The sequence below is a fragment of the Hesperophylax consimilis genome, chromosome 29, assembly GCF_061612785.1.
Source record: "Hesperophylax consimilis isolate HC1 chromosome 29, BYU_Hcon_1.0, whole genome shotgun sequence".
Classification (NCBI taxonomy): Eukaryota; Metazoa; Arthropoda; class Insecta; order Trichoptera; family Limnephilidae; genus Hesperophylax; species Hesperophylax consimilis.
Genome location: NC_142864.1, coordinates 8858852 through 8886689, shown reverse-complemented (window position 1 = coordinate 8886689; position 27838 = coordinate 8858852). Strand labels below are relative to the sequence as shown.

Here is a 27838-nt window from a genome sequence, read left to right as displayed (position 1 = left end):
AGGATGGATCTAGTCTGTGTAATGTGTAGCATGTACGTGTGTGTATTAATAAAGTTACATTAGCCCATAGGGATGGGATGGGGAAGGGAGGGGTATGGGATGTATCTAGTCTGTGTAATGTGTAGCATGTACGTGTGTGTATTAATAAAGTTACATTAGCCCATAGGGATGGGATGGGGAAGGGAGGGGTATGGGATGTATCTAGTCTGTGTAATGTGTAGCATGTACGTGTGTGTATTAATAAAGTTACATTAGCCCATAGGGATGGGATGGGGAAGGGAGGGGTATGGGATGGATCTAGTCTGTGTAATGTGTAGCATGTACGTGTGTGTATTAATAAAGTTACATTAGCCCATAGGGATGGGATGGGGAAGGGAGGGGTATGGGATGGATCTAGTCTGTGTAATGTGTAGCATGTACGTGTGTGTATTAATAAAGTTACATTAGCCCATAGGGATGGGATGGGGAAGGGAGGGGTATGGGATGGATCTAGTCTGTGTAATGTGTAGCATGTACGTGTGTGTATTAATAAAGTTACATTAGCCCATAGGGATGGGATGGGGAAGGGAGGGGTATAGGATGGATCTAGTCTGTGTAATGTGTAGCATGTACGTGTGTGTATTAATAAAGTTACATTAGCCCATAGGGATGGGATGGGGAAGGGAGGGGTATGGGATGTATCTAGTCTGTGTAATGTGTAGCATGTACGTGTGTGTATTAATAAAGTTACATTAACCTATAGGGATGGGATGGCGGAAGGGAGGGGTATGGGATGGATCTAGTCTGTGTAATGTGTAGCATGTACGTGTGTGTATTAATAAAAAATAAAAATTATAATATAATTATTTATTGATTTTAGGTTTGAAATTGTGGGGTGCTGAGTTATATAAGTCTAATTCACTGTATGAAGTATTAAAATTGTATGAAGCACGGTGAATAAAAGCATTTTGTTTTGAGTTCGTGTTACATTGAGGGATGTTTAATGTGTGATTTTGTCTGGTTTGTCTGATGGGTACTCTTAATTGAATTCTTTCAAGTAATTCCGGGCAATCTATCACAGAGGTGGCAATTTTTTGTAAAAATAGTACGTCTGCGGAGTTTCTACGACTTTCCAGTGACGAAATCCTGAAAAACGCTGCTGACTCCTCGTGACTCAGATGAGGACGATAGGCCCGAAAATCAAGGTATTGTAGAAAACGATATTGCACTTTCTCAATCCTTTCTATGTGTGACTTATACGTGGGATTCCAGACTTGAGAGGCGTACTCCAGAGAACTGCGTACATAAGCAAAGTACAGCATTTTCATGGTATTTACTTTTTTTAAATGTTTGCAGGTTCTGAGTATAAAGCCAAGTACCTTGGAAGCTTTTGCAACCATGGATTCGATATGGCGCTCAAAAAGTAATTTCGGATCTAACACTACTCCCAGATCCTTAGCCTCTGTCATTTTGCTCAGTATTGTGCCGTTAAGGAATTAATTAAAAGAAATAGGATTTTTATTTCGGGTGAAGCTGATGGTGCCACATTTTTTTACATTTATTTGCAGGTTGTGTTCTGCACAATAAATATTTAGGCGATTTAGATCTTCTTGCACGCGGCTACACTCATTGATACACGTGACAGGGGAGAATATTTTCATGTCATCTGCGTATAATAAAGTTCTGGAGTGGTGAAAACATTTCCCAATGTCATTAATATATATATATTAAAGAGTAATGGTCCCAATAATGACCCCTGGGGTACTCCCGACGGCACGGTTTCCCAGATCGATTGATAGCCACCGACTACTGCTTGGCTACGGTTTGCTATATAGGACGAGAGCCATCTGAGGAGGTCAGCGTTGCCAGGTCTAGGGAAATTTCCCTAGATCTGGGGGAGAAAAAAAAATCTAGGGAAAAGGGAAATTTTCACGAAATCAGCACAAATCTAAGGAAATTTCATACTTTTTGGCAAAAAAAAATTTTTACATGACAATATTATTGGGATTGCCAGTGAACATAAATGTATTTTCATTTTTTATTTTTGGGATTTCCAGGAATCTTAAATAATGTTGATGTACATAAATGAAGCAATGTAATTTTTAACTCTGACAACTAAAAATTATATTTATGTTCCTAAAAATATTAAAACCGGGGACTTCTTAAAAGTTTCAGATAACGACTTTGTCTATGATCATTACAATAAGAAATTATCTTCTCTCAGCTTTTCACTTTTGGCTTTCCACTTTCGGCAATTTCGGTTGGTTTACAGTGATTTTTATTAAGATTTCTGTTTTGAATTCAGTGGTAAGTACTTTGAAATTATTATTATCTTTTTCCAATTAATTAACATGCAAAACAGGGTTAGTGTAACACAAAGTTCAGCGTTCAGTTACTAAGTTTAAATTTTTTATAAGCTACTTTCCAATATATTCAGTGTTTAGTTTAACACAACTTATACTATTATGTGTTTGGTATAAGTACACCCTGAATTTATAATATAGTATTTATTATAGGTCAACACGATGGATATACCTTCGACTTCTGGCGCAAGGAGGAACCTTCCGGATGAGGATAATTCAACTTCGGCCAAAAGACCTAAAAAAATGTACGCGCAGAAGTACCAGGAGAAATGGGAGAGCGAAGAGGTTTTTAAAGGCTGGCTCAAGAAGAGCAATAAAGGACCTATTTTTTCTGCAATGCTTGTAGGAAAGATTTTGTGTGCGGAAAGTCGGAGATACAGAAGCATGCAAAGGGGGCTAAACATGTTGATAATATCCGAGCTGCTGCTTTTCAGCCTACAATACTCGAAATGCCAGCAATACGGCAAATATGGCAAAACGGCGGCAGATTAAGCAACGATACCTAATTTGTGAATATATTACATTCTCTCCTCCACACAGAATGCTCAAAGATTATAAAGGACCTGAAGGAAATTGCAGTCTAAACGTTTGGAATGAAAATGATTTGAGCACAAATGGCTTCCTAATGATGGTACGGTCAACATGTTCCGATATCGTGATAATTAATGTATTCGAAATTTACTAACAATTTAAGAGAAAACCTGTTTATTCATTCGTTAAGGGCCTGCAATCCCTTTTTTAAATTAATTTAAAAAACTCTGTTCCGACATCGTTATAATGAATGTATTCGAAATTTACTAAAAGTTCAACCAGAAACCTGTTCATTCGTTCGTTAAAGGCCTGCAATCCGCTTTTTTAAAATAAATTAGCAAACACTCTTTTTTTCCGTATTTGTAAATATTTATTTACTTATTTTGTAAGAAACAAACAGCTTTTATATAATATACAATGATAGATATAAATATACAAGTTAACTGAAGTCAAGCCACAGAAGTTTCTTATGCTAAAGTTCATTGGAAATGAAGTTTTAATATCTTAAAATTAATTTGGTGTTAAAGGAAGGGGAGAGGAAGAGGAAAATAGGAAGATGATAGGAGATGCTCCCGATACATTCCATACTCTCATATTAATAATCGATCAGACGCATTACTTCATATCGATATTTCTTTAGGTTATTACCAAAAATGTCAATGCTGTAAAATTATGTAATAGATTGTGCACATATACGAGGAATTGGGGAATTTTTTCGAATATTATATATAATAAATATTACCTAGTTATTTTCACAAAATTGAATCCGGATTGCTTATATCCATTTCTTAATTTTTCTCGGTTTGTGGGGAAACCTAAGCGAAAATAAGACATTTTAAGAATAATTATCGGAATATATATAGAAAATATTTATTCCTGTACCTAACATTTTAAGTCTACATGAACGTTACTTTTCATGTAACAAATCTTCTACCACCTTCATCACCTCTACAGCAATAGTTATAATAAAAAAGGTAAGTGTAATATATATATAAATACTTTGTAATATATATTTTTTCAATGAAAAGAAAAATGCACTTGGCTGAAATATTAATAAAATTGGTTTAAATTGAATGAAATATTTTGTCCATAGAATTATTGCGACAAACGTTAATACCTATACCACAGTTAAGAGAGTCAGGAGATTTGGAGCCATCGGTAAATAAAAGAGAGAAGTTGGGCCATTTAAATGAAATAATGTCATTGAACATATTATGGACAGGACTGGCCGGGAGATTGGAATGGCTTTTAAGAATGCAGATGCCTTCTAAAATAGTTGGGGATAGTGTGACGTGACTATATATAAATTTGTAAAATGGAAGATGATCATTTTGGGTAATCTGAAGATTGAGAGAGAATTAAAAAAATTATAGATGGCAGGAAGAGGTTTAGTTCGAGCTCTAATTGTAGTAGACGAATGTGTTGGGTCGTTGAATAATGAGACTCTGGGGATAACCTGATGAAATTTAGAATTTTAACATTTAAGAACAAATTTGTCTGCTAATAATTGACGCCTTAAATAAGGAGGGGGATCAGAACGTTATACTTGAAGGGAATTGTTCGGCAACGATCGTATCGCTCCAGTTATTATTCGCAAAGATTTAGATTGAATTTTATCTAATTTACTGAGTACGTTTTTTGATACAGTAGGTACTCATAAGTGGGCAGGCATAGTCGAGATGGCTTCGAATAAGGACATCGTAAGATAATATTTATAAAAAAATCGCAATTACTAACTATATTATGAATACGGGAAGACCATTTAAGTTTCCTATCAAATGTTTTTCCCAAAAAAAGGTGTTGGGGATTGGCGAGTTTTTAAATAAGATTTGAAAGGGCGGATTTTTATGACGGTTTGAGAAAGTGACACACTGACTCTTCTGGACTGAGAGTTCAAGACCATTTAAAGTGAGCCACGTGCATAGGGCATCAATGGCTTCATTAATATATTTGAAAACAGGTGGTATATTGTTGGATGATAAGAAGAAAGCTGTGTCGTCTGCGAACACAATAACTTTTACTTGAGGGGGAATAGTAACATGCATATCGTATCTACTGGACGTGTATTTAGGTACCAGTCCCAAACTGTATCTTCAACCGACGAGAATGCTGTTTTACGATGATGATGATAGTAGTGGGTGAAATTCTGCTTCCCGCATCCGACGCTCGGTAGGTGTTGAGCACTGGATGTGCTTCGCCCCTGTTCACTTCTGGCACTTTGCCGTCTCCTAACAGGGCCGGCTAGTCTTGATGAGGTAAGCACCAGAAGGTTTGGAGCTGAGACTAGGCGAGGTGAGGCAGCTGATGGCCAGGAGTAACTTCTTGAGGTAAGTAAAAGACAAGTCAATGAGTGGTAAAGTTGAACTGATTTATTTCTTAATAATTTGCTGTTTATTTTATATCTAATTCGGCCGACGCGATGGCGACATTTGCCTGCCGGCCGAAAAAGGGTGTCGTAATCTGTTCCCGCTAGATGGTGCTATATACAGGGTGTATCGGCACGTACCCGACAAACTTTAACCAGCTATTCCTTAGCACATTTGGAGTAAAAAATGTTATGGGCATTTTGCTGTACGGTAACATTTTTTTTTTATAAAAAATGTACTATTCTAATTTTCACCACATGTCACCAATGTTTTATCCTTTGTCAAAGTTTGAAAACCCATCTGGCAATATTTTGTTCGAGTTTCGTTGAATAATGTACGTACGTACCTACGTTGGCGCGCTTTTACAATCACAACGAAATGGCAAGGCACCATTCGTCTCATTTTTAACTATTATTATTTAGTGTGTACGAAAGAGCGAGGACACTTTTTGACACACTTGCTAATAACAGCTGTTGTACACGAGAAACAATGCAAATGACAGTGACGGAGTGTGGATTTTTTATTTATTTTTTGTTTTTAATGGAAAAAAAATGTTACCGGACAGCAAAGCGCCCACAACATTTTTTACTCCAAATGTGCTGAGGAATAGCTGGTTAAAGTTTGTCGGGTACTTGCCGATACACCCTGTATATACAAAAAATGTTCCATATTCATTTTGTCAGATAACTTGGAGAAGGCAGTCGCTTGAATTGGCCGCTTTATAATAATTATATAAATGACATTATATGTCGAGCCTACAACTAACTACCAAAGCATGCAAACTACTAAAACATGTAAACTACCAACTAACTACCAAAACATGCAAACTACCAACTAACTACCGAAACATGCAAACTACTAAAACATGTAAACTACCAACTAACTACCAAAACATGCAAACTACCAACTAACTGGAGACAGGACAATATATCCCCAGTCCACGCTGTTACACGGATCGCTGAACTCGCAGGCGTTACGATGTCCCCAGAGGATACATACAAAGTCACAACAAACAAAACAAATGATCAAACAAAAATAACGATTAATTTTAAGGATACCACAAAAGCACAAACCATGTTAGCATCCAAACACAATGACCCGATAAAAAAATTCAACGGAGAAGGAGCCAAATATGTTTATCTTAACGCGGCATTAACCCAATATTACAAAAATCTGCACTGGAACACCAGAAAAAGATCCCAAGAAAAAGACTACAATATGTTTGGGTAAAATCGGGAAAAATTCTCGTCAGAAAATCCAAAGACTCAAAAAGGTTATGGAAATAAAACACCTAAACGATATATCTAATAAACTGACATAAACACGACTGTACTTCTAACACAACCTCACATCACATACTTACACAAATACACACCAACATGGCAGATTACATGGATAATATAGATTCGGACAATCAACACTACTGTGAAAGTACAAATGATATTAACCTCTGGACCAAATTCACAAAAGAAAAACATAAAATCAAAATATTACACCAAAACATTAGATCGATCAATAAAAATTTTGATGAATTTTTTATATACCTCCAACAGCTTGATAATAATTTTGATGTCATTGTGCTGACAGAATGCTGGTTGAATGACAACTACATACCAAAAACAATCAAAAACTATAATACACACCATACAAAAATACACAAAAACCAAAATGATGGTATAGTTATATACATCAGTGATAAAAATAACACAACCATTCAAGAAATAAATATCATAGACTCCAACTGCATACAAATTACATATGAAAAAGAAACATGTATCCTAGCTATGTACAGATCTCCATCCAAAAACAACATCACAAATTTCTTAACAATACATTAAATGATCTCAACAAATACAAAAATATCATCATCATAGGAGACCTTAATATAAACACTCTACAAAACGGACACCCACAAAACATAGAATACCTAGCAATACTAGCACAACACGGACTGGAGCCAATAATAAATGTCCCAACACAGGTCACACAAAACACTAAAAGCTGCATAGACCATATAATGATCAAGACAAAACTAAAAACCAAAACAGTAGTACTTGAAAGCACAATCACTGATCACTACATGAATATGATAGCAACAGACACCGAAAACACTACTTCGAAACAACATAAAATATTTACAAAAAAAATAATTGACTACTCAAACTTAAAAGAAGAATTCTTCCACCCCCACCAAAGTTGATGTTCTCTCTCCCTCTTCCAGCTTAACTATAAGTACCCATACACCTCTGTAATTAATATGTTTTTATTAACCCTGATGAAGGTTCGGGCTGAACTGAAACCGGTTGGTTATAAATATATACAATAAAGTGGTATTTAAACAAAGTTATTTTATTTTAATTATTAAAAAGAAGAACTCCAAAAAATAAACTGGAATACAATATACCAAATAGATAATGTCGAGGAAGCCTGGAATACATTTACAAATACGCTAACGCAAGAAATAAATAATTACATTACAATAAAACATGTAAAACTTACACACAAAGCAAAAAAAGTGGGTGTGTCAAGCCTACGCAAGACAGAAGTGAAACTTCTAGTATTCCTCTCTCTCTATTTTCATTTCATCATCTCTATTTTCTCTCTTAGGTTAGTTTGAAAATTAGAGGTTAAATAATTCAACGACGAAGCATGGATTTGCTTTTTCTAATATTTTCTTATAGATGAATGACGTTCGATTAATGTATAGTTCCAAAAATTTTCAATTTATTCACAAGTATACAATATTACATAAATAACAATATTACAATTAAAAATTACAAAGAAATTACAATGACAATGATGTGTTCATCACCTCTATCTCGTCACTACTCATTTTTAACACTGAAATTCTGTACCAAACCGTATGAACCACAATCAATTACGTATTTCACTCGTATTACACTCACGACGCAGTATACTAACCAAGCAGCTGATGCTTGGCGTGGCGCAGTTCGCTGGTGTCTGAGAGAGAGGAAAGAAGAGAAGAGAGAGAACGTTCGTGAGCGGCTCCCCCACCTCAACAAGCGCATATGGTGAGAGAGGGACAGTGAACGGTGAGCGGTGGTGGGGGTACCCGCATTTTCGTGTCGATCCTGACTCGGTTTTACTCCGTCCCCGAATACGCGCCTAAAGAAGTTTCACTTCAAAAAATTAAACTATGGATAACACAAGGAATATTAAACTGTATTCGTAAACGAGACAAAATTCACAAACAAATTAAACAAACACCGTATGACATGGAACAACTTAATTACTATAAAAGATATAGAAACATATGCACGAAAATTATTAGAGTAGCTAAGGAGTTGTACTACAAAGAAAAACTTAAAAAAGCAAACAATTACCCAAAGGAAATATGGAGAATATTAAAGGAAGTTACATACACACAAAAATACAAACAAAAAAATACTATCGAACATCTAAATATTAACTCGAAAAAAAAAGATGCCAAAAAAAATATAGAAATGATGGCAAACCACGTCAATAACTTTTTTGCAACTATAGGGAAAGTTTTAGCGAATCGTAAAAAACACAGCACAAACACACTAACACAAACAAACAGATCAAACATCGATACCCAACCAACACAACACAGATTTATATTAAAAACAAGTTCGGAAATGGAAATTAACAAAATAATAAATACATTAAAAAACCGGATTGCTCCTGGATTAGATGAGATAACAACAGATTGCATTAAAATAATAAAAAATGAAATATTAAAACCTATAACACACCTAATCAACCTTAGCATAACACATGTCTGCTTTCCTAATACTCTTAAAAAAGGACTGATAATCCCTATGTATAAATCCGGAGATAAAACGGAAATAACTAACTATAGACCAATCACTTTGTTAAACTCTCTATCAAAGATTTTCGAAAGACTATTAAAAAACCAAATAATAAAATACCTGGAAGAAAACAAATTAATCTCGGACAAACAATACGGATTTAGAGAAAAAAGAAGCACAAAAGAAGCTTTAGCAAGTACAATAGATTATATACGAGGCGTATCCAGAAAGTAAGTGTACTGAATTTTTGTAGGTTACAAATCTTTTTATTGAAACAAAAAAATTACATGGTTACCGTAGTACATATGTAAGCTATTTTTCGACATAGTCGCCATTCCTCTCAATGCAGGTGGTGAAGCGGGGGATCAACTTTTTGATGCCTTCCTCGAAGTAGTTTCCCGCCAACCCCTTCGTCCACTTTTCCACCTCCTCCTTTACCTCCTCGTCGGTTGAAAACCTTTTTCCACCCATGTACAGCTTCAAGGAGGTAAAGAGATAATAATCTGAAGGTGCTAGGTTAAGGGAATGCGCGGGGTGGTTCAGGATATCCCATTTAAACGAATCAAGCAGTTCCTTCGTGGCGTTGGCCGTGTGTGGTCTGGCATTGTCGTGCAGCAGGCTGACTCCCTTTGTCAGCATGCCTCTCCTCTTGTTATGAATCGCCTTCCGCAATTTTTTCAGGGTCTCACAGTATCTTGCAGAGTTGATGGTCTCCCTTTGAGGCAGATATTCAATCAAAATTATGCCTTGACAGTCCCAAAACACGGATGCCACGATTTTCTTGGCTGAAATTGTGGTTTTGAACTTTTTGGTGGAGGCTGAAGAGGTGAGATCCGTTTTTAAACTCGCGATACCACTTGTACACACTCGTACAATTCATAGCTTTATCACCATAATATGCAGTTTTAACCTCATTATAAACCTCAAACGGAGGTTTTTCCTTCCAAACGAGATAACGGATGACGCCGCGTATTTCGCACTTGGCGGGAGATTGGATTGACATTTTTCACGAAACGTGTTGTCGCGTTGACACCTCTCAACGTACTGACCTTGAACAGGTCTCGTTGCAGAGGCGAAGAGTCAGGCTACACGTAAGTGTAGCCAAGATATCGAAAATAAAATTCATTCGGTCGTGAGAGCCTCAGTACACTTACTTTCTGGATACGCCTCGTACATAGCAACTTAATTCAAGGGTTTAAATGCATAGCGATATATCTAGATTTGGCTAAAGCCTTTGATTCAATATGCCACAAAACACTTTTTAAAAAATTAGAAAATATGGGTATCAAAGACAAAGAACTACAACTATTAAAAAGTTACATTAGCGACAGAACACAACAAGTCAAAATTAATAACTATACTAGCAAACCACTGCCGATTACACACGGAGTTCCACAAGGAAGCATACTAGGGCCCGTTCTTTTCACAATTTACATAAATGAACTTTGCAGCATGGAAAAAGATGGAGAAATAATTAGTTACGCAGACGACACAGTTTTACTATTTAAATCTAAGGATTGGAATAAGGTTTATAACATAGCGAATCTAGGAATCACGCAAGTGAAAAAATGGTTGGACTCAAATACACTCACACTAAACATATCGAAAACAAAATTCACAACGTACAGCATAACCAACACAGGACAGCCAAAAAACAATACAAACACCATAAAAATACACGAATGTATAAACACCAACATCTGCGATTGCCCCCCTCTAGAAAAAACAGAACAAATAAAGTATCTAGGAATCGTAATTGACCATAATCTTAGATGGACACATCACATCAAACAAATCACAAATAGACTCCTCAGAACAATACACATTTTCCTAAATATAAGAAACATATATAAAATAAAACAATTGAAAACAATATATTATGCACTATGCCAATCAATAATAGAATATGGAATAATTGCTTGGGGAGGAGCAGCAAACGCAGCTGTCGCTCAAATAGAAATCGCACAGAAAACGATATTAAAGGTAATACTCAAAAAACATAAACTAACCGACACAGACCAAATATTTAAAAGCTGTGACATACTTGATATATTATACGCCAATTATATGTTAAAACTCTACTAAACTACATTTTCGACCAAAAAAACAATCCCCAACAAACACAAAATATCACTAATAAACCGGTCAGAAAAGCGTATAAAAAAAACATAAAAACTCCGACGGTAAACACTACCTTTGGACAAAGACACCATAAATACCACGCAATTAAAGCATTCAACAGTCTTCCACTTGAAACGAAAATTGAGGAAAATAAAAATAAATTCAAACACAAAATAAAAAAATGGATTAAAGAACAAAAAAGACAATATTTCCAAAATTCTATAACATAAGAGAATAAAACATAGACACGCAACACAAAAAATGTATAAGGCAAGCGGCACGCACAAGCACATAGATCATTGTAAATGCCGATTTCCATTCTCTTCTAATGTTTTTATTTTGGTGTGAGAATTGGATTTTGATTTCTAATCTTTATTTTTGATGTAAATTTATCTTTATTTTAATGTTTTTTTTTGTTTAAATGTATAAATTCGCATATTTTAAAATGGGGGCCTCAGCACGGGTGAACAACCCAGTAAGGCCAACGTTGCTGAATTGAAATGTAAAGTACTGTAGAGTAATGTATCAATAAATAATATAAATAAATAAAATAAACTACCGAAACATGCAAACTACCAAAACATGCATACTACCAACTAACTACCGAAACATGCAAACTACCAAAGCATGCAAACTACTAAAACATGTAAACTACCAACTAACTACCGAAACATGCAAACTACCAAAACATGCAAACTACCAAAACATGCAAACTACCAAAACATGCCAACTACCGAAACATGCAAACTACCAAAACATGAAAACTACCGAAACATGCAAACTACCAAAACACGCAAACTACTAAAACATGCAAACTACCAACTAACTACCAAAACATGCAAACTACCAAAACATGCCAACTACCAAAACATGAAAACTACCGAAACATGCAAACTACCAAAACATGCAAACTACTAAAACATGCAAACTACCAACTAACTACCAAAACATGCAAACTACCAAAACATGCCAACTACCAACTAACTACCGAAACATGCAAACTACCAAAACATGCAAACTACCAAAACATGCAAACTACCAAAACATGCAAACTACCGAAACATGCAAACTACCAAAACATGCAAACTACCAAAACATGCAAACTACCTACTAACTACCGAAACATGCAAACTACCAAAACATGCCAACTACCAACTAACTACCGAAACATGCATACTACCAACTAACTACCAAAACATGCAAACTACCAAAACATGCAAACTACCGAAACATGCAAACTACCAAAACATGCAAACTACCAACTAACTACAGAAACATGCAAACTATCAAAACATGCAAGCTACCAATTAACTACCGATCGTGCAAACTACCGAAACGTGCAATCTACCAACTAACTTTCTTCTTCTTCCTAGCACTATCCCAACTCATTGCCTAGGTAGGCTGTTGGGGTCGGCTCTTCTTGTTCTCAGGTTATAGCTTCTTCGGTTCTGAGTGTCGCTTTCATCTAGGCCGTTTCTTTGTAGGATTTTGGAGCATTGGGTCATCCAGGAGTTCTTTGGTCTACCTCTGGATGACTGTCTTTGAAGCTCTATAGACATTGCCTGCTTCACTGTGTGGTCTGGTGGTCTCCGTCTTATGTGCCCATACCATCTTAACTGTCGTTCCTCTGGCTTACTGTTTATGTCAGTGACACCCAGGCTACCACGAATGCGTGAGCTTTTAATTTTATCTTTTAATGATACTCCTGCCGTCCATCTAAGCATTCGCATTTCTGCTGATTCGAGTTGCCTAGAGTAGGAGTTGTACATAGTCCAGCAATCTACCAACTAACTACCAACCCTAAACCCCCAACCTTTGTTTTTTCCACATATCCTATTCCCATCGTGCAAATAAAAACATGAAGAAAACTTTCAGGAAACCTATTTGAAAATATCAACAGCTGCTGAATAACTAAAAAAAAGCAAGGCGTCTAATTCCTCTTCTGGCTGCCTGTAAAAATATATCATTGTTAAGCTGTAAGGTTAGGTTAGGTTATAACCAAATCAAGTTCCTAAAAATGCAACTATAAAAAATTGCACAATTCTAATAAATATTAGTAGTTCTGCAAACAGTAGACCTGGCGTACTCAAAAGTAGGTTTCTAATTTTCTATTTTAATAAATCAAAACCAAAATTTCCTATTAAATCAAAATTTTTAAATCGTTACAATGCCTACCTACCTATTTACATTATCTAATCCATATAACATGTCCAAAGGAACATCACTATCTCAATGACAATCCTTTTTTTTAATATTTGGCTGGCAAGTGAAAAGTTCAAAGTTAGTTAGGTGCTAGGTACTAAGTCAAAATTTGCCGTCTAGAGTAAGGCTTGCTTGAATAATAAAGTGGATGCAGCAGATTTTTTAAATCGGAAACGAAACCTAGAAACAATTTTACAGACATATGAAATGCCGAATGGTCGAGAAAGCAGGACTTTCGCTGTTTTTATTAATAATTCATACCGTTAGATGGTAGTATAAAACGTCGTAAGCAAGTAGTACGAAGAGGGAGCTAGTTTCAGTTAGACCACACAATTCCATCTGACAAGCAATAATGGGTTTTAGGGAAAGTAACATTAGAGTATATTATCTCAGTGTTGAGAATTTATTTTTTCAGTGTTGAGCTGTAGTGTTCGAAATTTTTCCAGTGGGCAACATCATTTGTTTATTGACAAATGACAGGCCTCGCGGTTTGGGCCTGCGAACCGACCAAAATCGGGATAAAAATGTCCAAAGCGACCAATTTCAAAGTTTCAACTCAAAAAGTGTCCGCCGAATCGTTAAATATGTGAATTAACACCGCGATAGTTCATGCAGCCGCGATTCTACGGGACAATCAATCGTGTAAGATGCATGTTAGCCCGATTTGCGGGGCCATTTTAGTTTTGTTCGTACGCCAGTTATATTGTGATGAGAAGGTTGAAATCGGCCGAAAAAACGCAGATAACATCGGTGAGTACAATAATTAACTAAAATACCAAGTCCACGATCATTATTTGACAAATTCTGGCGATTCTCTTTGTGCGGCATTTCTGGTCGCTCCCTTGTGAAGCTGTCATCCGTCGTCTTTACATTGAAAAATGATTTCCTTATTGGATTCACATCCGTTGTTTATTTAAATCTAATCAATTAATGCGACATTTTCTTAGTCAACTTACAATACGTCGCTTTTCTCGAAGATTGTAGACATTTTTTTTAGTTTTCTAATAAATTGCTTCTTGTTGTCAAACAATTTTTTTTCAAACCTTCAAAATACATCATTCTTTAAATAGACTATTTTAATAATGTGTTAATAATCTGATCGCGGAAGACAGGCGCATTAAAAATTAGATAATATTAAAATATAGATACATCCTCAAACTAAATTGCACAAATGGTGAACTAATTTCATGCTGTCAAAAGTCGTGTACAATTTATGCCAGAATCTAATATCTTTATTTTTTATTACTGTTTGTGCATTGTTGTTTTCATGTCGTTACTCCGCATCAGAGACTTGCACAATTGTTGTGATTTACATTCTCAAAATGTCATTCTTCCCAAAAGTATTGGTTGAAAAATCGAGAAAATTTACAGTAATTGAGGATGTCTCGGAATGTTTTTCGTTTTGGTAAATATTCGGGATCGCTTAATAAAATTATTGTAAATGGCCGCCATCCCACACAACGTAAGCGAATTTTCATTTTAATTAATTGAAAATTAGAATATTAAAATTAAAACTTCTCAAATGCAGATAGTTGCCTTTTATAGTAATTAACGTGAATCAAAAGGTTTTATTAAAAAAAAATCGTATTAAGCGTGGCCAGCGATCCCGAACAATAAATTACCTTAGTTTTTGATGCTTAAATAAAACACCATAATGGGTTCAACCTTGTGTTAATTACTGTTAACCCTTCAGGTTTTAAAATAATTTTACCAACATGTCCAATGCTCCCGAAGTATCTATAATGTGATATATATCGCTAATTTTTGAAGTTGCCGTTAAAAGAAATACTATTTTAGAAACTGGATAAAATTATCTTTGCAATACAATTATACAGGGTTTTCCAATAAGAGGTGTCATTTTGATATTCAATCGTAAAAGATCAATGGTTTCGTTGCTTGTATGTAGGGTTGCCATCCGTCCGGGTTTCCCCGGATTTGTCCTAGTTTAGAAGGCGTCCGGGGAGCGTCCGGGCGGGGTTTCATTTGTAGTCCGGGTTTAAAAATTTAAAGTCTTGGGCCGCCCGCCACACACGGACTGTGCCTGCACGCCGCGACCAACCGACTCGTTAAATTCACCGTCCCCCGGCACCTCCCCATCGCAGTTGTACGGTATTCACTTTGACTTCTTTGACGACACTGGCTTGGTAGTCTGGCAGTGAGTCGCAGTACGCAGGACGGTTGTGAGTGTGGACGTCGTTACAGTTAAGCGGGTTGTAGATACGTACATGTATGTTTTTGTCAAAAATTAATAACAACACAGAATGGACTCTTATTTAAAAGACAAAAACATAGATATTGACGACGCAAAATTATTTGACGAGTGGGTGAATTTAAAGGCTTTTAGTCAAAACCTAACTGAACAAGATAAGCTTTTAAATTCAAATCAACTTTGGGTACAATTTTTTAAAACACCAAAGGCGAATTTAAATTCGGAATTGCTGAAAATTGCACACTATTTTTTTGTATTCCGGCTCATAATGCCAACGTAGAGAGAATATTCTCATTAATTTCACAACAATGGACAGAAGAAAGAAATTTACTAAACGTTGAAACAATCTCGTCAGTAATTAAAATTAAATTCAATTTCCAAGAATACAGCTGCATTGATTTTTACAAATTCCTTTTAAAAAGGGAAGATATTCTAAAAGCTATCGGAAAGAGTGATAAATACAAAAAAAAAGAAAAGTAAAAAGGCAGAGGCTGAGGAAAAATCTTTCATAGTTAGATAATCAAATAATGTACTTACAAGTGCTATAATTTCTATTCATTTTTGTAGTTAAAGTTATGATTGTTTTTATTACGTAAAAGAAAAGTAGAATTTTTATTTTTTATTATTTCATGGATTTCTTGAAATTTCAATTGTTATGTTTTTTTTACAACCATACTAGGCAAATGCCCGTGTTAAGGTAATATGGCTGTTGATTAAAATTTAAGGTGATATAAATGAGAATAGTTTTGGATATTTTATGTTAAAAAAAATTAATAATGTAACTTACATTCCACTAAGTCTAAACATTAAAAAGGGTCAGTTTTGTTGCTTAAGATTTAAGAAGACTGAATTTAGTTCATATTATGTTAAGAGGTATTTTGTTGTGTAAATGGCTGCCGATACAAATTTAAAGAAGATAATTATTATTCAGTTAAAAGAGTTACCTCAAAAATTGTAACACTGAAAACTAAAATGGTCTCGGTATTTTTAAGATTTTTGTTTAAAAATTTAATTGAATTTTGTTAATTTAATATTTTAATAAGGTTTAGTTTTCGTAACAGAGTATATTATTAAGCTTTGTTTTATTTTAAGAATGAAAAAAATCTAACTGATTATGAAAACAATGTGTAAAAAACTGTAATAAGATTCTGTTTTGTTAGGTACATTTAAAATGATGATAAAAGATGACAAAATTCAATTTTAAGGTCTGAAAATAAATAAAAAGGTGATTTATGACATTTTAAACTGTTTTTATTACACTGACTGTGTTTAAAAAAACCTGTTGACATGTCCGGGTTATGGGCTCTAAAATCCGGGGTTTTCACGCCTCTTGTCCGGGTTGGCAAATTTTAGAAATGGCAACCCTACTTGTATGGCACGTAGCGCTGTCTCGTTGAAAGTAAACGTCGTCCAGATCAATACCATCCAATTCCGGCCATAAAAAATCATTAATCATCTCTCGATAGCGCAATCCATTCACCGTAACTGTTGCTCCAGCCTCATTTTCGAAAAAGTAAGGTCCAATGACTCCGCTGGACCATAAACTGCACCAGACATGCGTAAATTGGAGAGGTCCTACAGACACTCGGGGGTTACATCACGGAACGATTGGATACAGGCTCAAAAAGAGTACATGATCTTAATCCGTTCAAAAAGGTCTGAATATTGGACAAATAGGATCACTTCAGAGCGTCAAAATCCACGTAGTCTTTGGAACTCGGTTAAGACAGTCATTGCTGATGTCCATGCACCAAATACAATCGACATAGCTCCGGAAATCTTCTCCAAGTTTTTCCTTGACAAAATTGAGTCAATACGAGCCCTAACAACCTACGCTCCACCACCGTATTTCACTAAATGCAATAGAGAAAACCTTTCTGCCTTCAAACCTACATCCCTAGAAGAAGTAAGGAAATTAATTCTTACTTCACCGAACAAGCAGTGTTCGCTCGACCCTATTCCAACGTGGCTACTGAAAAAGTGTTGCAATGAAATTGCTCCCTTTTTAGTTCATCTTTTCAATAAGTCACTTAGCACGGGTGACTTTCCAAAATCCCTTAAATCAGCTATCGTAACTCCATTATTAAAAAAACCACAACTGGACGCTGAAGATCTTTCAAATTACCGACCCGTTTCAAATCTGCCTTTTATATCAAAAATATTAGAAAAAATCGCTGCCTCACAGGTCATATGTCACTTAAATTCAAATGAATTATTAACTAAATACCAATCTGCATATAGACGGTTCCACTCCACAGAAACCGGGTTACTACGTGTTTTGTCGGACATAACTACTGCCATTGAGTCGGGTAAACTGGCACTTCTTTCAGTCTTGGACATGAGTGCTGCATTTGACACGATTGACCATGACTTTCTTATTAAACGATTAGATGAATCATTTGGTTTAAACTGTGATGTTAAGACCTGGCTGACATCGTACCTGGCCAACCGTTTACAAGCCGTAAAAGTGGGAAAAAACCAATCAAATTATGCAACCCTTTCATCTGGAGTACCCCAAGGGTCCGTTCTGGGCCCACTACTCTTCATCCTCTTCACAAATGATGTCGCTAAAATAATAGAATCATTCGGCCTTCTATCTCACTGCTACGCTGATGACCAGCAAGTTTATTTTTACTGCTTACCAGAAGAAATAAACAGTCTAAAAATTCGTATAACTGAGTGTATAGAAGCAATTACTCGCTGGATGACCTCAAATAGATTGAAACTGAATCCCACAAAGACTGAGTTTCTGTGGACTGCTACAAGCAGACGTCAGCATAACATTGAAAACTCCCCAATAACCATATCCGGAAGTGACATCACTCCAAAAACGTGCATCAAATTACTGGGTGTCAATCTGGACGCTAATTTTTCCCTTAAAACTCAGGTGAACAGAACTGTAAGCACGGGGTTCTTTCAATTAAGGCAAATTAAAGCAGTGCGGAGAAACCTGCCAACAGAGGCGACTAAATTGCTAGTCAATTCCTATGTTGTTTCACGTCTAGATTATTGCAACGGAATATATGCAAGTCTCCCTAAATGTCAAATCAACAAATTACAATCCGTTTTCAACGCCGCGGCAAGGCTTATCACCGGAGTATCTAAATACTCCCACATTTCAGAGCATCTCAAAAATCTGCACTGGCTCAAATGTCCTGAAAGAATCCAGTTCAAGGTATGCTGGATGGTATTTAAGTCACTTAACGGAATGGCTCCGGCTTATTTATCAGAATTGTGTATTCCAGAAGATTCCAATTCCCGACAGTCAACCCTTAGGTCAGCAACGTCATCAGCTATCGGAAGGTTGAAGGAACCAAAGCGCACACCAGATACTAAGTTCGGTGAGCGTGCTTTTGCCGTGTCAGGACCTAAAGCCTGGAATGGACTGCCACATGATTTGAGAATGATCGCAGACTCGACAGAATTTAGGTCTAAACTTAAAACGCACCTTTTCAGACAGTCGTATCCATAATTTCAGAAACCTCCACTTTCACAGTTGACGGCAATTTAAATTTAAATTAACAAAATGTAAAAAATACTAAAAATAAAATAAAATAAACATAAATAATAATTAAAAATTAATAAATAAAAATGATAACAACTAACAATTTGTAGGCTTTTAAGACAGTTAAAATACATTTAAATTAAAATAAAAACTATAGCAGACTTAAGATCATGCGACGACCAGTGTTTTTTGATATAGTGTCCTCTGCGTGCAGTTCTATCTTTTATAAGCATAAACTTTTTAATATAAGTGTGTTTGTTGGAAGTGACTTGCCAGGTAAGTATGTTTTGGTATCTTTTCTAAATAACAAATGTAGATCCTAAGAAATAAATTGTACAGCGCCCTTGAGGTGATTTTTCACAAAAACGGCGCTCTACAAATTATCCAATTATTATTATTATTATTAGACAGTCACACATTGAGAATAGAGAGGCTTTTCAACAATAACTCTTGGGTTTTCCGAGCCCCAGATGCGACAATTTTGCTTGTTGACGAAGCCACCGAGGTGGAAATGGGCCTCATCACTCAAAATGATTTGCATTTGATTCACTCAAGTGAATTTTAATGATTTCAATGCGTTGTTGAAGCGTGTATCGTTCCATTTTTATTAATGGCGTAGTTTCTACTTGTCAAATGTCAAAAAATGACAGCTTCAAAAGTAACATCTACCGAAATAGCGGGCTATTCAAAATGACACCCCTTGTTGGAAAACCCTGTATTTGAAATAAACATTGATTATTATAAAGAGTATTTGTTTAACCTTTCCTCATCTGTGGTGTGTATTTACTACACATTGCTTCTAATAACTTTAATAACTCTATAAATATAACAAAATTCTGGGTTCAGGTTTTAGGTATTCCTCCGTTATACATTTATGCACTGAATTAAAAAATAATATTTTACATAGTTTTCAAATTCAATTAAAAAACAGAGATTTTTCTTAAAAATCGGGAGCAAATACACCAATACAATCAACCGTGTGAGTCGTGTAATTTCTATACCCGCTATATCAACTTTCATTGATTTGGAGAAAACCGCAAAAAACTGTCACATCTCTAGCGTACATAAGTAATTGCATTACATTTTTTTATATAATGAATTGGAGTAATAAAATTTCGAAAAGCATTTATTTTTCTTTATATGTCTAGCAATAATTAAGTAATTTCGATAAATAAAATGGATAAAGCGGATTTTGATACTCACTTCATATATATATTCGTGATATAGAGGCTTTTGAAAGTCAACTGAGCCGACATGGCGGGTTTAAAAACACACGCGTAGATCATTTTGACACACGAGCGTGGCGTCAGAGCGGCGGCCATATTGTTTTTTGGCAAAATAACTGCTTGTGATTGGTTGAATCCGATATAGCGGGTTTTGATAGTAACTTTCTGTATGATATAGCGGATTTGGTTTCTCACTCGCAGTTTTAACATGGTTTTTGGTCGTGATAAGGAGGGTTTTGAAACTCAATTTTAGGCTCCTCTTGTTGCTCGCAAAAATGTGAACAAGATGTCATACTCAGATCATTTTGTCAAAAAATCGGATATAGCGGGTATAGAAATTATAGGATTCATGTGACACTGCTACGCGAAGAGTGTGCGAGGAAAAGAACGCTATTGATGTCCCGCTTTAGTTCGCCATGCGGGAACATGAGAAATCCACACGTCCACAGTTGTATTTTGATTTATACCATCGATACCTACGACCGCATAGCTGTGTGTGTGCGTCCAGCGCCCATCCAGCACCTGTTGTGCCAGCCGGCCGTTAGTCGGTCGCGGGCTGTCGTTAGATATGGACACTTTGCACGTTTTTTTAGCATTTTCCAATGATTTTTTCATGTTTTCAGCAATTAAATTACAATTATTATCACTTTTGATATAAAATGTAATAAATTAAAATTTTAATTCAAACTAAATCTATCGATCATTCGCTGGAGCACTGCTCTTGGAATTGCGTTGATTTTGTCTGTGATTCTTCGCTTTAAAACATTAAAGTTGGGTGGTAATGGGTTGAAGTAGTAAATCTGCATTGCTCGGTGGCCAGTTGATGTCTCCTCGGTGACTAATTACTCTTTCAGGGACAGATAAACAGTCACAAATCTGCTTACTTTCTCAAGATTGGTAGCCACCGGTTTAGACTCAAGGAACCAAACAGATGTAGTTTACACCGAATTTGCCAAAGCATTTGACCGTGTTAACCATGATATCTTACTGAGGAAAATGTTTAAACTAGGCTTCGACCTACCAACACTAAACTTTTTCTCATCATATTTAAAATCCAGAAACCAATTTGTTTCGGTAAATGTACATAATTTGAAAAAATTCTCAGTGAAATCTGGAATTCCTCAAGGGTCTAACCTCGGACCGCTGTTGTTTCTAATACTAATAAATGACATCCAAAACCGACATCCTGGCAAAGCATAGCATGACGAGGGGAGTGGTGCTGTTGAACGAACTAGCAAAGAATTTGGATGTAAATGACTGTTCTCTAAATGACCTAAAACAATTATTGAAGAGTCACTTACCCAAATGCTGATATGATGTAAAATTGTACTGTAACTGGAATGAATGTTCTGTTGTACAATAAAAAAAATAAAAATAAATAAATAAAACCATGAAGAGCAGCTAATGAGTCATTTGTTACGTGGGAAGAGGCTCCATTTTGCTGGAAAATTGTGTTGGGGTTGTAGCCAATTTGTTTTTGTACTTCTGGAGCCAAAAAAGTCTAGATCGTGTGGCAATATCGATAGGAACGACGAATATTCTGAGACACCCTTTATTACACAATATCCAATTAATTCTGACCTAACGGCTATGCAAGAATGTTTTCTCAATTGGCGACTAAAGCCAAAAGGGTCGAAAACAGTTGCGACAGCTTTCCATCTTAGCAAATCACAAGCGAATAACAAACTATTTGTTCAGCTATATGGAAAAGATATTTACCATGACCCCCACCCCCGCTATCTGGGAGTTAGTTTGAACAGGAGCCTGAACTACAGGCAACACAAGCAAACAGTGAGCAAAAAAACAGGACAAGGCTCAACTTAGTTAATAAACTAGCTGGGGATGCAACGCCAACACCCTAAGAACAGCATCCATTGCCCCGGTTTTCTCAACAGCTGAATACTGTGCTCCAGTATGGAATAGAAGTTCATGTTCGATGTTCAAGTTAATGCCACAATGCTAACCATCAGCGGGACTTTAAAATCTACACCTCTCCCTTGGCTCGCTGTACTTGTAAATATAACCCCGCCAAATATCAGGCGAGAGATTGACACCGAGGGAATACAAGAAGGCACTGCAAAAATGATGTCGTCTCTCACCCCAAATGCCGATTGAAGTCCCAAAAACCCTGCTGGATGGTAGGAGAAAGAGAAAGGCTCATCCGAATACCTCTCTTTCCAGAAGATGGGTGGAAACTTGAGTGGCAATCGGCCGACGTGAGAAGTACCTGTCTCGTGCACGACCCCACTGAGAGAAAGCCTGGATTCTTACTGCCTCGTTAACTCTGGTCCGCCATCAATAGGTTAAGGTCCTCCCACAGCCGCTGTGCCCACATGATGCACAGATGGGGCCTTAAGGAGTCAGCGATGTGTGACTGCAGTGCGGTGCAGACCACCGAACATGTGGTCAAAGAATGCCTGTTGGATTCATTGCCCGGCGGAATTGATGAGGTCCACAGGGCCACGCCTGATGCCCTAGACTGGCTCACTAACCTAGATGTTCCCCTCCGACCCCCCCACCATACGAAAGAAGAAGAACACAATATCCAGTACTTACACCAGACCATACAATGTAAAAGATAAAGAAGAGGATTGTTTTGTTGAGCTCGTTCTTGTATGTTTAATAGGGTAAGCTAATAGGGTCTAGCAACAATGTACGATCTGTTAATGACTGTTTTTATTGATGAAATGAAAATTAGGTCATTATTTACCTGACCGCTGCACTTTTAGGTACAGATTATGAAAATTATAATTCCTTTCAACAATTACTACAAGAAACAACTATTGTTGTGAAACCGTTAATGGTCCAAAAAAAAATATAAGTGGAAAATTTTTTTGAATATACCATTATAATAGAATTCCACAGCAAATTGTCAGTATCAAAAATAGAAATATTAAGAAACAACTTATTACATGCACAAAATAGGCTATTAGGTTCTTAATTTCGGTTAATTTAGTCATATATGCATATTTAGATTAAAACGAAACTTTTGCGAGTGTCACTCCATTTAAAAAAAATTCCAAATGGCTGCAAAGGGATCGTTTTACACGGGAAGTTTTGAACATTGAATAAAAATTGAATCTTAATGCATCTTTTACCATCTCTCCCGATGTAAATAGTTGTTTTCTTGTAGTAATTAAGTCAAAACAAAGTGTAATTTCTATAATTTGTACTCATTAACAGTGCGGCGGTTAGATAAATATTTACCAACAATAATAATGAGTGCTTCAATATTGTGACAAAATAGATAAGATTATTTTTTCGTTCTACAAAGCCCTTTCTCAGTCGGGATAATTTTTGGGCAATCCTTCGGATTGTGCAATTTCATGATCTGATGGTTGAACGTTAACTAGGCTTAGTATCTTCCGTCCTCGCTACGTGTTTTAAAAACTAACTTCATTGATCCATTTGACACTATTACACAGCCAAACGCATGCCTAACATTTTTACGAGGTTAACGTTAGCCAAATGAGAATTAGTTATTTTTACGATTCATTCTTGTGTTTGGCTGTGAAATTGTTTGTCGGCTTCTGAGTTTCCTCCCTCCTACAACATAGGTCTCTTCAAGACACAGGATCACTGCTCGCTTTCCTTAAAAACCCTGCACATAGCATCCCTAAATATGTTTTTTTACATTAGCTCCACGCAGGAGGCTCTGAGGAAATTATTTCCTCTCAGGGTCTATGTCACTTTGGGAATCCCATTGATGAGTGGGTAGGAATTTGGGGGTCAATGTGTCAGAATGTGTCGGTGCAGGGCGATGGGTCGATACGGTCCTGTTGGAGAGGTCAAAGGGTCTCCCTCAACCAGTATCTCCTGATCCAGCCTGCCACGCAGTAGGCGGACAGACTTCACACCATGAACGCAGGCACCCCTACCACCACCACCAAAACGTAGCGAACCACTCGGGGTGACATACGGCAGCGGTGTTGGCTATCTAATAAATGGTTCCCGGGGCGGCGGTACCCATACCGGCTTCCCAAATTGAAGATGGCACTAGTTTTCTACATTCTTAGTTGGGGTGAATGACCGACAATTGTTTGCGATCTCTGTTTTAAGTAGTTTTTAAACAATTTCAGAGCCGTACCTTCTATCCCAAAGTGTTGGAGTTTTAACGTGAAAATGTTTTTAAAAAGGCTTCACATACTAAGTTCCCGCCAGAGTTAGCGACGAAACGCTTTTGTTGTTGCCAAATTTTTATTTTGTCTCGTGGCCCAAGAGTTGTGGCACCAAATGTATATTTTAAAATAGATCATTGTTTGTTAGTGTGCTTACGCCATCGAACGAGAATGGGGGTCAGAATTAGAATTAGTCATAATTCCACAACGGAAAGGGGTACATGAGATATTCGTGCGTCGTCGTGTAGATCTTGAGGTGCTCTAAAAAGTAAACTGAGGAGAAAAACATAAATTATGCCCAGTGACAAACACAGTGACAGTGTTTTCATGCAGAAAAGTAAAACGTGTAGATACTACGCACCCCAATAGCTGCAGGGCAGTATGTCTGATTGACAATCTGTGGTTAGCAAACCGATTGCCATCTCTAATGCACAGATACAATGTAGGCATGCTGAGTCTGTTATACGGGTATTTTAATGGAGTCTGCTCTAATGAGCTAGCAGCATCGCATCATCAGTTAGCTATCAGCAGCTACTGGTATCTGTTTTCCTCCTTAATATTATCCGGGTCTATTCTAGACCAGCATTAATAAATCCCTTCCTACAGCCCCTACCTTAACCTGCCTCACAACGCTACCCAACCGAGTTTTACATAGCTCCTCTGCCTTTACACTGTACAAACAGGGGCGCTCTTGTGAGGCGTCACATAAAAAATAAATTTAAAGGCTTATACATGGTGATGTATAAATTCCCGGGAATTTATTTCTGGGGAATATTCCCCTGGACGGGGAATTTTGATTTTAACAACATAATACCTCAAAAATAATAATATTTATTAAATAAAAAATAAAATATACACAGATATGGTACATATAGAGCAGGATAGATCCATAAAAACTATTCCCATCTTCTTCATCCGACCCGGACGAAGTTGTTGCCGAATCAGGATTATCTAAGTTTTCTTCTTCCTCAGCACAGTCAATTGGATGTTTGCGTTTGCGAGTACCAGATAGGTTTGAAACGTTATGATGCGAAGCAATCATTCCCCGTTTTCGGGAATTTATTTCAGGTCGGGGAATATTCCCGGGTCAACATCACTACTTAGACACAATCTAGGAAGACAGCAAGTGGTTTGTTGCGTTTGTCTAGGTTATCATTTTAAACACGTTTCCATTCTGAATGGTTATCTTTCACCAGGGCAATACTGAAAATATCTATCAATCGGCTCAATAGATTCTTATTTCCATAAGTTCAAAAGGTTTTGTAATCTGTATGATTAATTCTAACGCTGATAGCAGAGCTTCCTATAACAAAATATTCTATAGAATGAGTTATATGCTTCATTATGTAAACATGGTAACATTGCCTTCATTCATATTAATGACTTTTTATCTGAGATTTGCAAGTTCCTGATTGCTTTGTTGAACTGATGATGATAATAATATGATGATATGCTTTTGCTGATACCTACGAGAACCATCAAATTTCATTGATTGATTGCAAAATATTATTTTTTCTCAATGTGATATATAATTATATCTCACCTCTCTGTACTGATGTGAAAATCTGGAAAGAATGCATGGCTGATGTAAGTGTCTTGAACAGGGGCGGTTCTCCCTTTAGGTCAATTGATTTTTGACCCCCCAAAATTATAAGACAACAATAATAATAAATGTACCGCGAAATAGAAAACTGCCAGCGGCGGCAGTGACTGACGAGCAGTGACATCTATTGTCTCTAATAGAAGCTTTCATTCACAATTCCATATGATTCGCTGGGTCAATTTAAAGATTGTCCGGTTGCGCCATAGAATAAACGAGATAGCACTATGTCTTACATCTGAGTAAAAATCAGGTACTGAAGAAAGCTTAGGACGCTTAGGTCATGGCCGTGAGAGAGACAGCACGATGAATATTATATGTTTTAAAGAGTTGGTTATATAAACATATGTTGATTTTTCATTTTACACGCTGTCGCGTGTGGAACAATGATTGTTTTTCAATTGGACAGTTCGGGAAAGGTTTTGAATAATTCTTTATGTTGTTATCGATGTAGAATGAAGCTGAAGAATGAAACAAAACAAAAAACGTGAAAGATCATTGTTAAATAGAATCACAAGTAAATTTAAATGGAATTGATAAACGTCGTGTCGCTTTGCACCACGGAACCACCATACTCTTAGCTTCGCACCCAGTATCTTTGAATACTGCGGACAGGCGTTTCAAATTCTTATTTTATTTACTTTAATGTTGTTCACAACTACATTAAAACGTATCCTCTTTTAAATAATTTGCCGTAAATACATGGATTGTGTAGTTAATTGTCTTTATTAATATAATATGTATTTTGAGTCGCTGACTTATGACGTACCTACTGACAAATTGATATAGATAATAATATATGGGCATTTTTCACAATATCAAATAAAGATTAGTCCCACATTTTATTTATTTATTTATTACACGCCCTAGTGGGCTTTTCTTTAAAAAAAAATTCAAACATTTTGTATCAGAGTAAACACTTAAAAATTAATACAATAAAGAAGAATGTAAACATAGTGACAAAAATGAATCCTCACGCATATAATTGAGTTTAAAAGATTCAACAAAACAAAATAGTAGAAGCGGAGAAGTTATATGGGTACATAGGTCTATTTGTGTCTAGAAGAATAAAAGTGATAGAATATTCAACATTTATACTGATTAGTTTTCAAATGGAATATATCACCCAGATCAGAATATATGTTTCCGAGATTGTGAAGTCTCGGAATCGGAGAATTTTGGTAAGCTAGTGTCCTGGTGTTATTGAAGTAAAAAGGTAAGAAATGTCAGCATGATTTTTTGGGAACATGGATATTGATACATTGAAGTAATTCGGGACAGTCAATTTTAAAATGTAGTATTCTTTGTAACAGTATTAAATCTGTGCTTATTCTTCTTTCTGAAAGTTTCAATAGAGACATTTTATCCAAGAGGTAATTGTAATTTATGTTTTGTATAGAAATATGCAATTTATAATTTATAAACCTTAGAATTCCGTTGAATCTTTTCAATGTTATCTGAATGAATATTGAAAAATAGAGACCATAACGTAGAGTTATACTCAAGTTGGCATCTGACAAGGGTTTTATATAACATAATAAATGTTCCTAAATTATTGAAATCTTTTGCAGCTCTCAAAACAAAGCCAAGAGTCTTCAGGGCCTTGTTGATAATATTATTAATATGACATACAGAGGTGAGTTTACTGTCGAACATAATGCCTAGATCAATAATTTTACTAACACAAATTAAATTTTCATCATTTAATGAATATTGAAAAAAAATAGGATTACTTTTTTTGGAAAAATGAATGAACTGGCATTTATTTATGTTTAATGCTAATTTGTTGATTGTGCACCATTTAAAAATATATCTCAAGTTAGT

The 27838-nt window shown here is 36.1% G+C and overlaps 1 protein-coding gene across 1 annotated transcript in view; it reads left to right on the top strand.

Moving 5' to 3' along the window:
• The first annotated feature begins 13844 nt into the window (after window positions 1–13844).
• LOC149409853 (uncharacterized) overlaps window positions 13845–27838 on the top strand; it is a 79425-nt gene continuing 65431 nt past the window's right edge. The window contains exon 1 of the mRNA XM_089649090.1: window positions 13845–14106. Within this exon, the coding sequence (XP_089505216.1) occupies window positions 14004–14106 (103 nt within the window). The 5' untranslated portion in view covers window positions 13845–14003. The remainder of the gene's footprint in view (window positions 14107–27838) is intronic.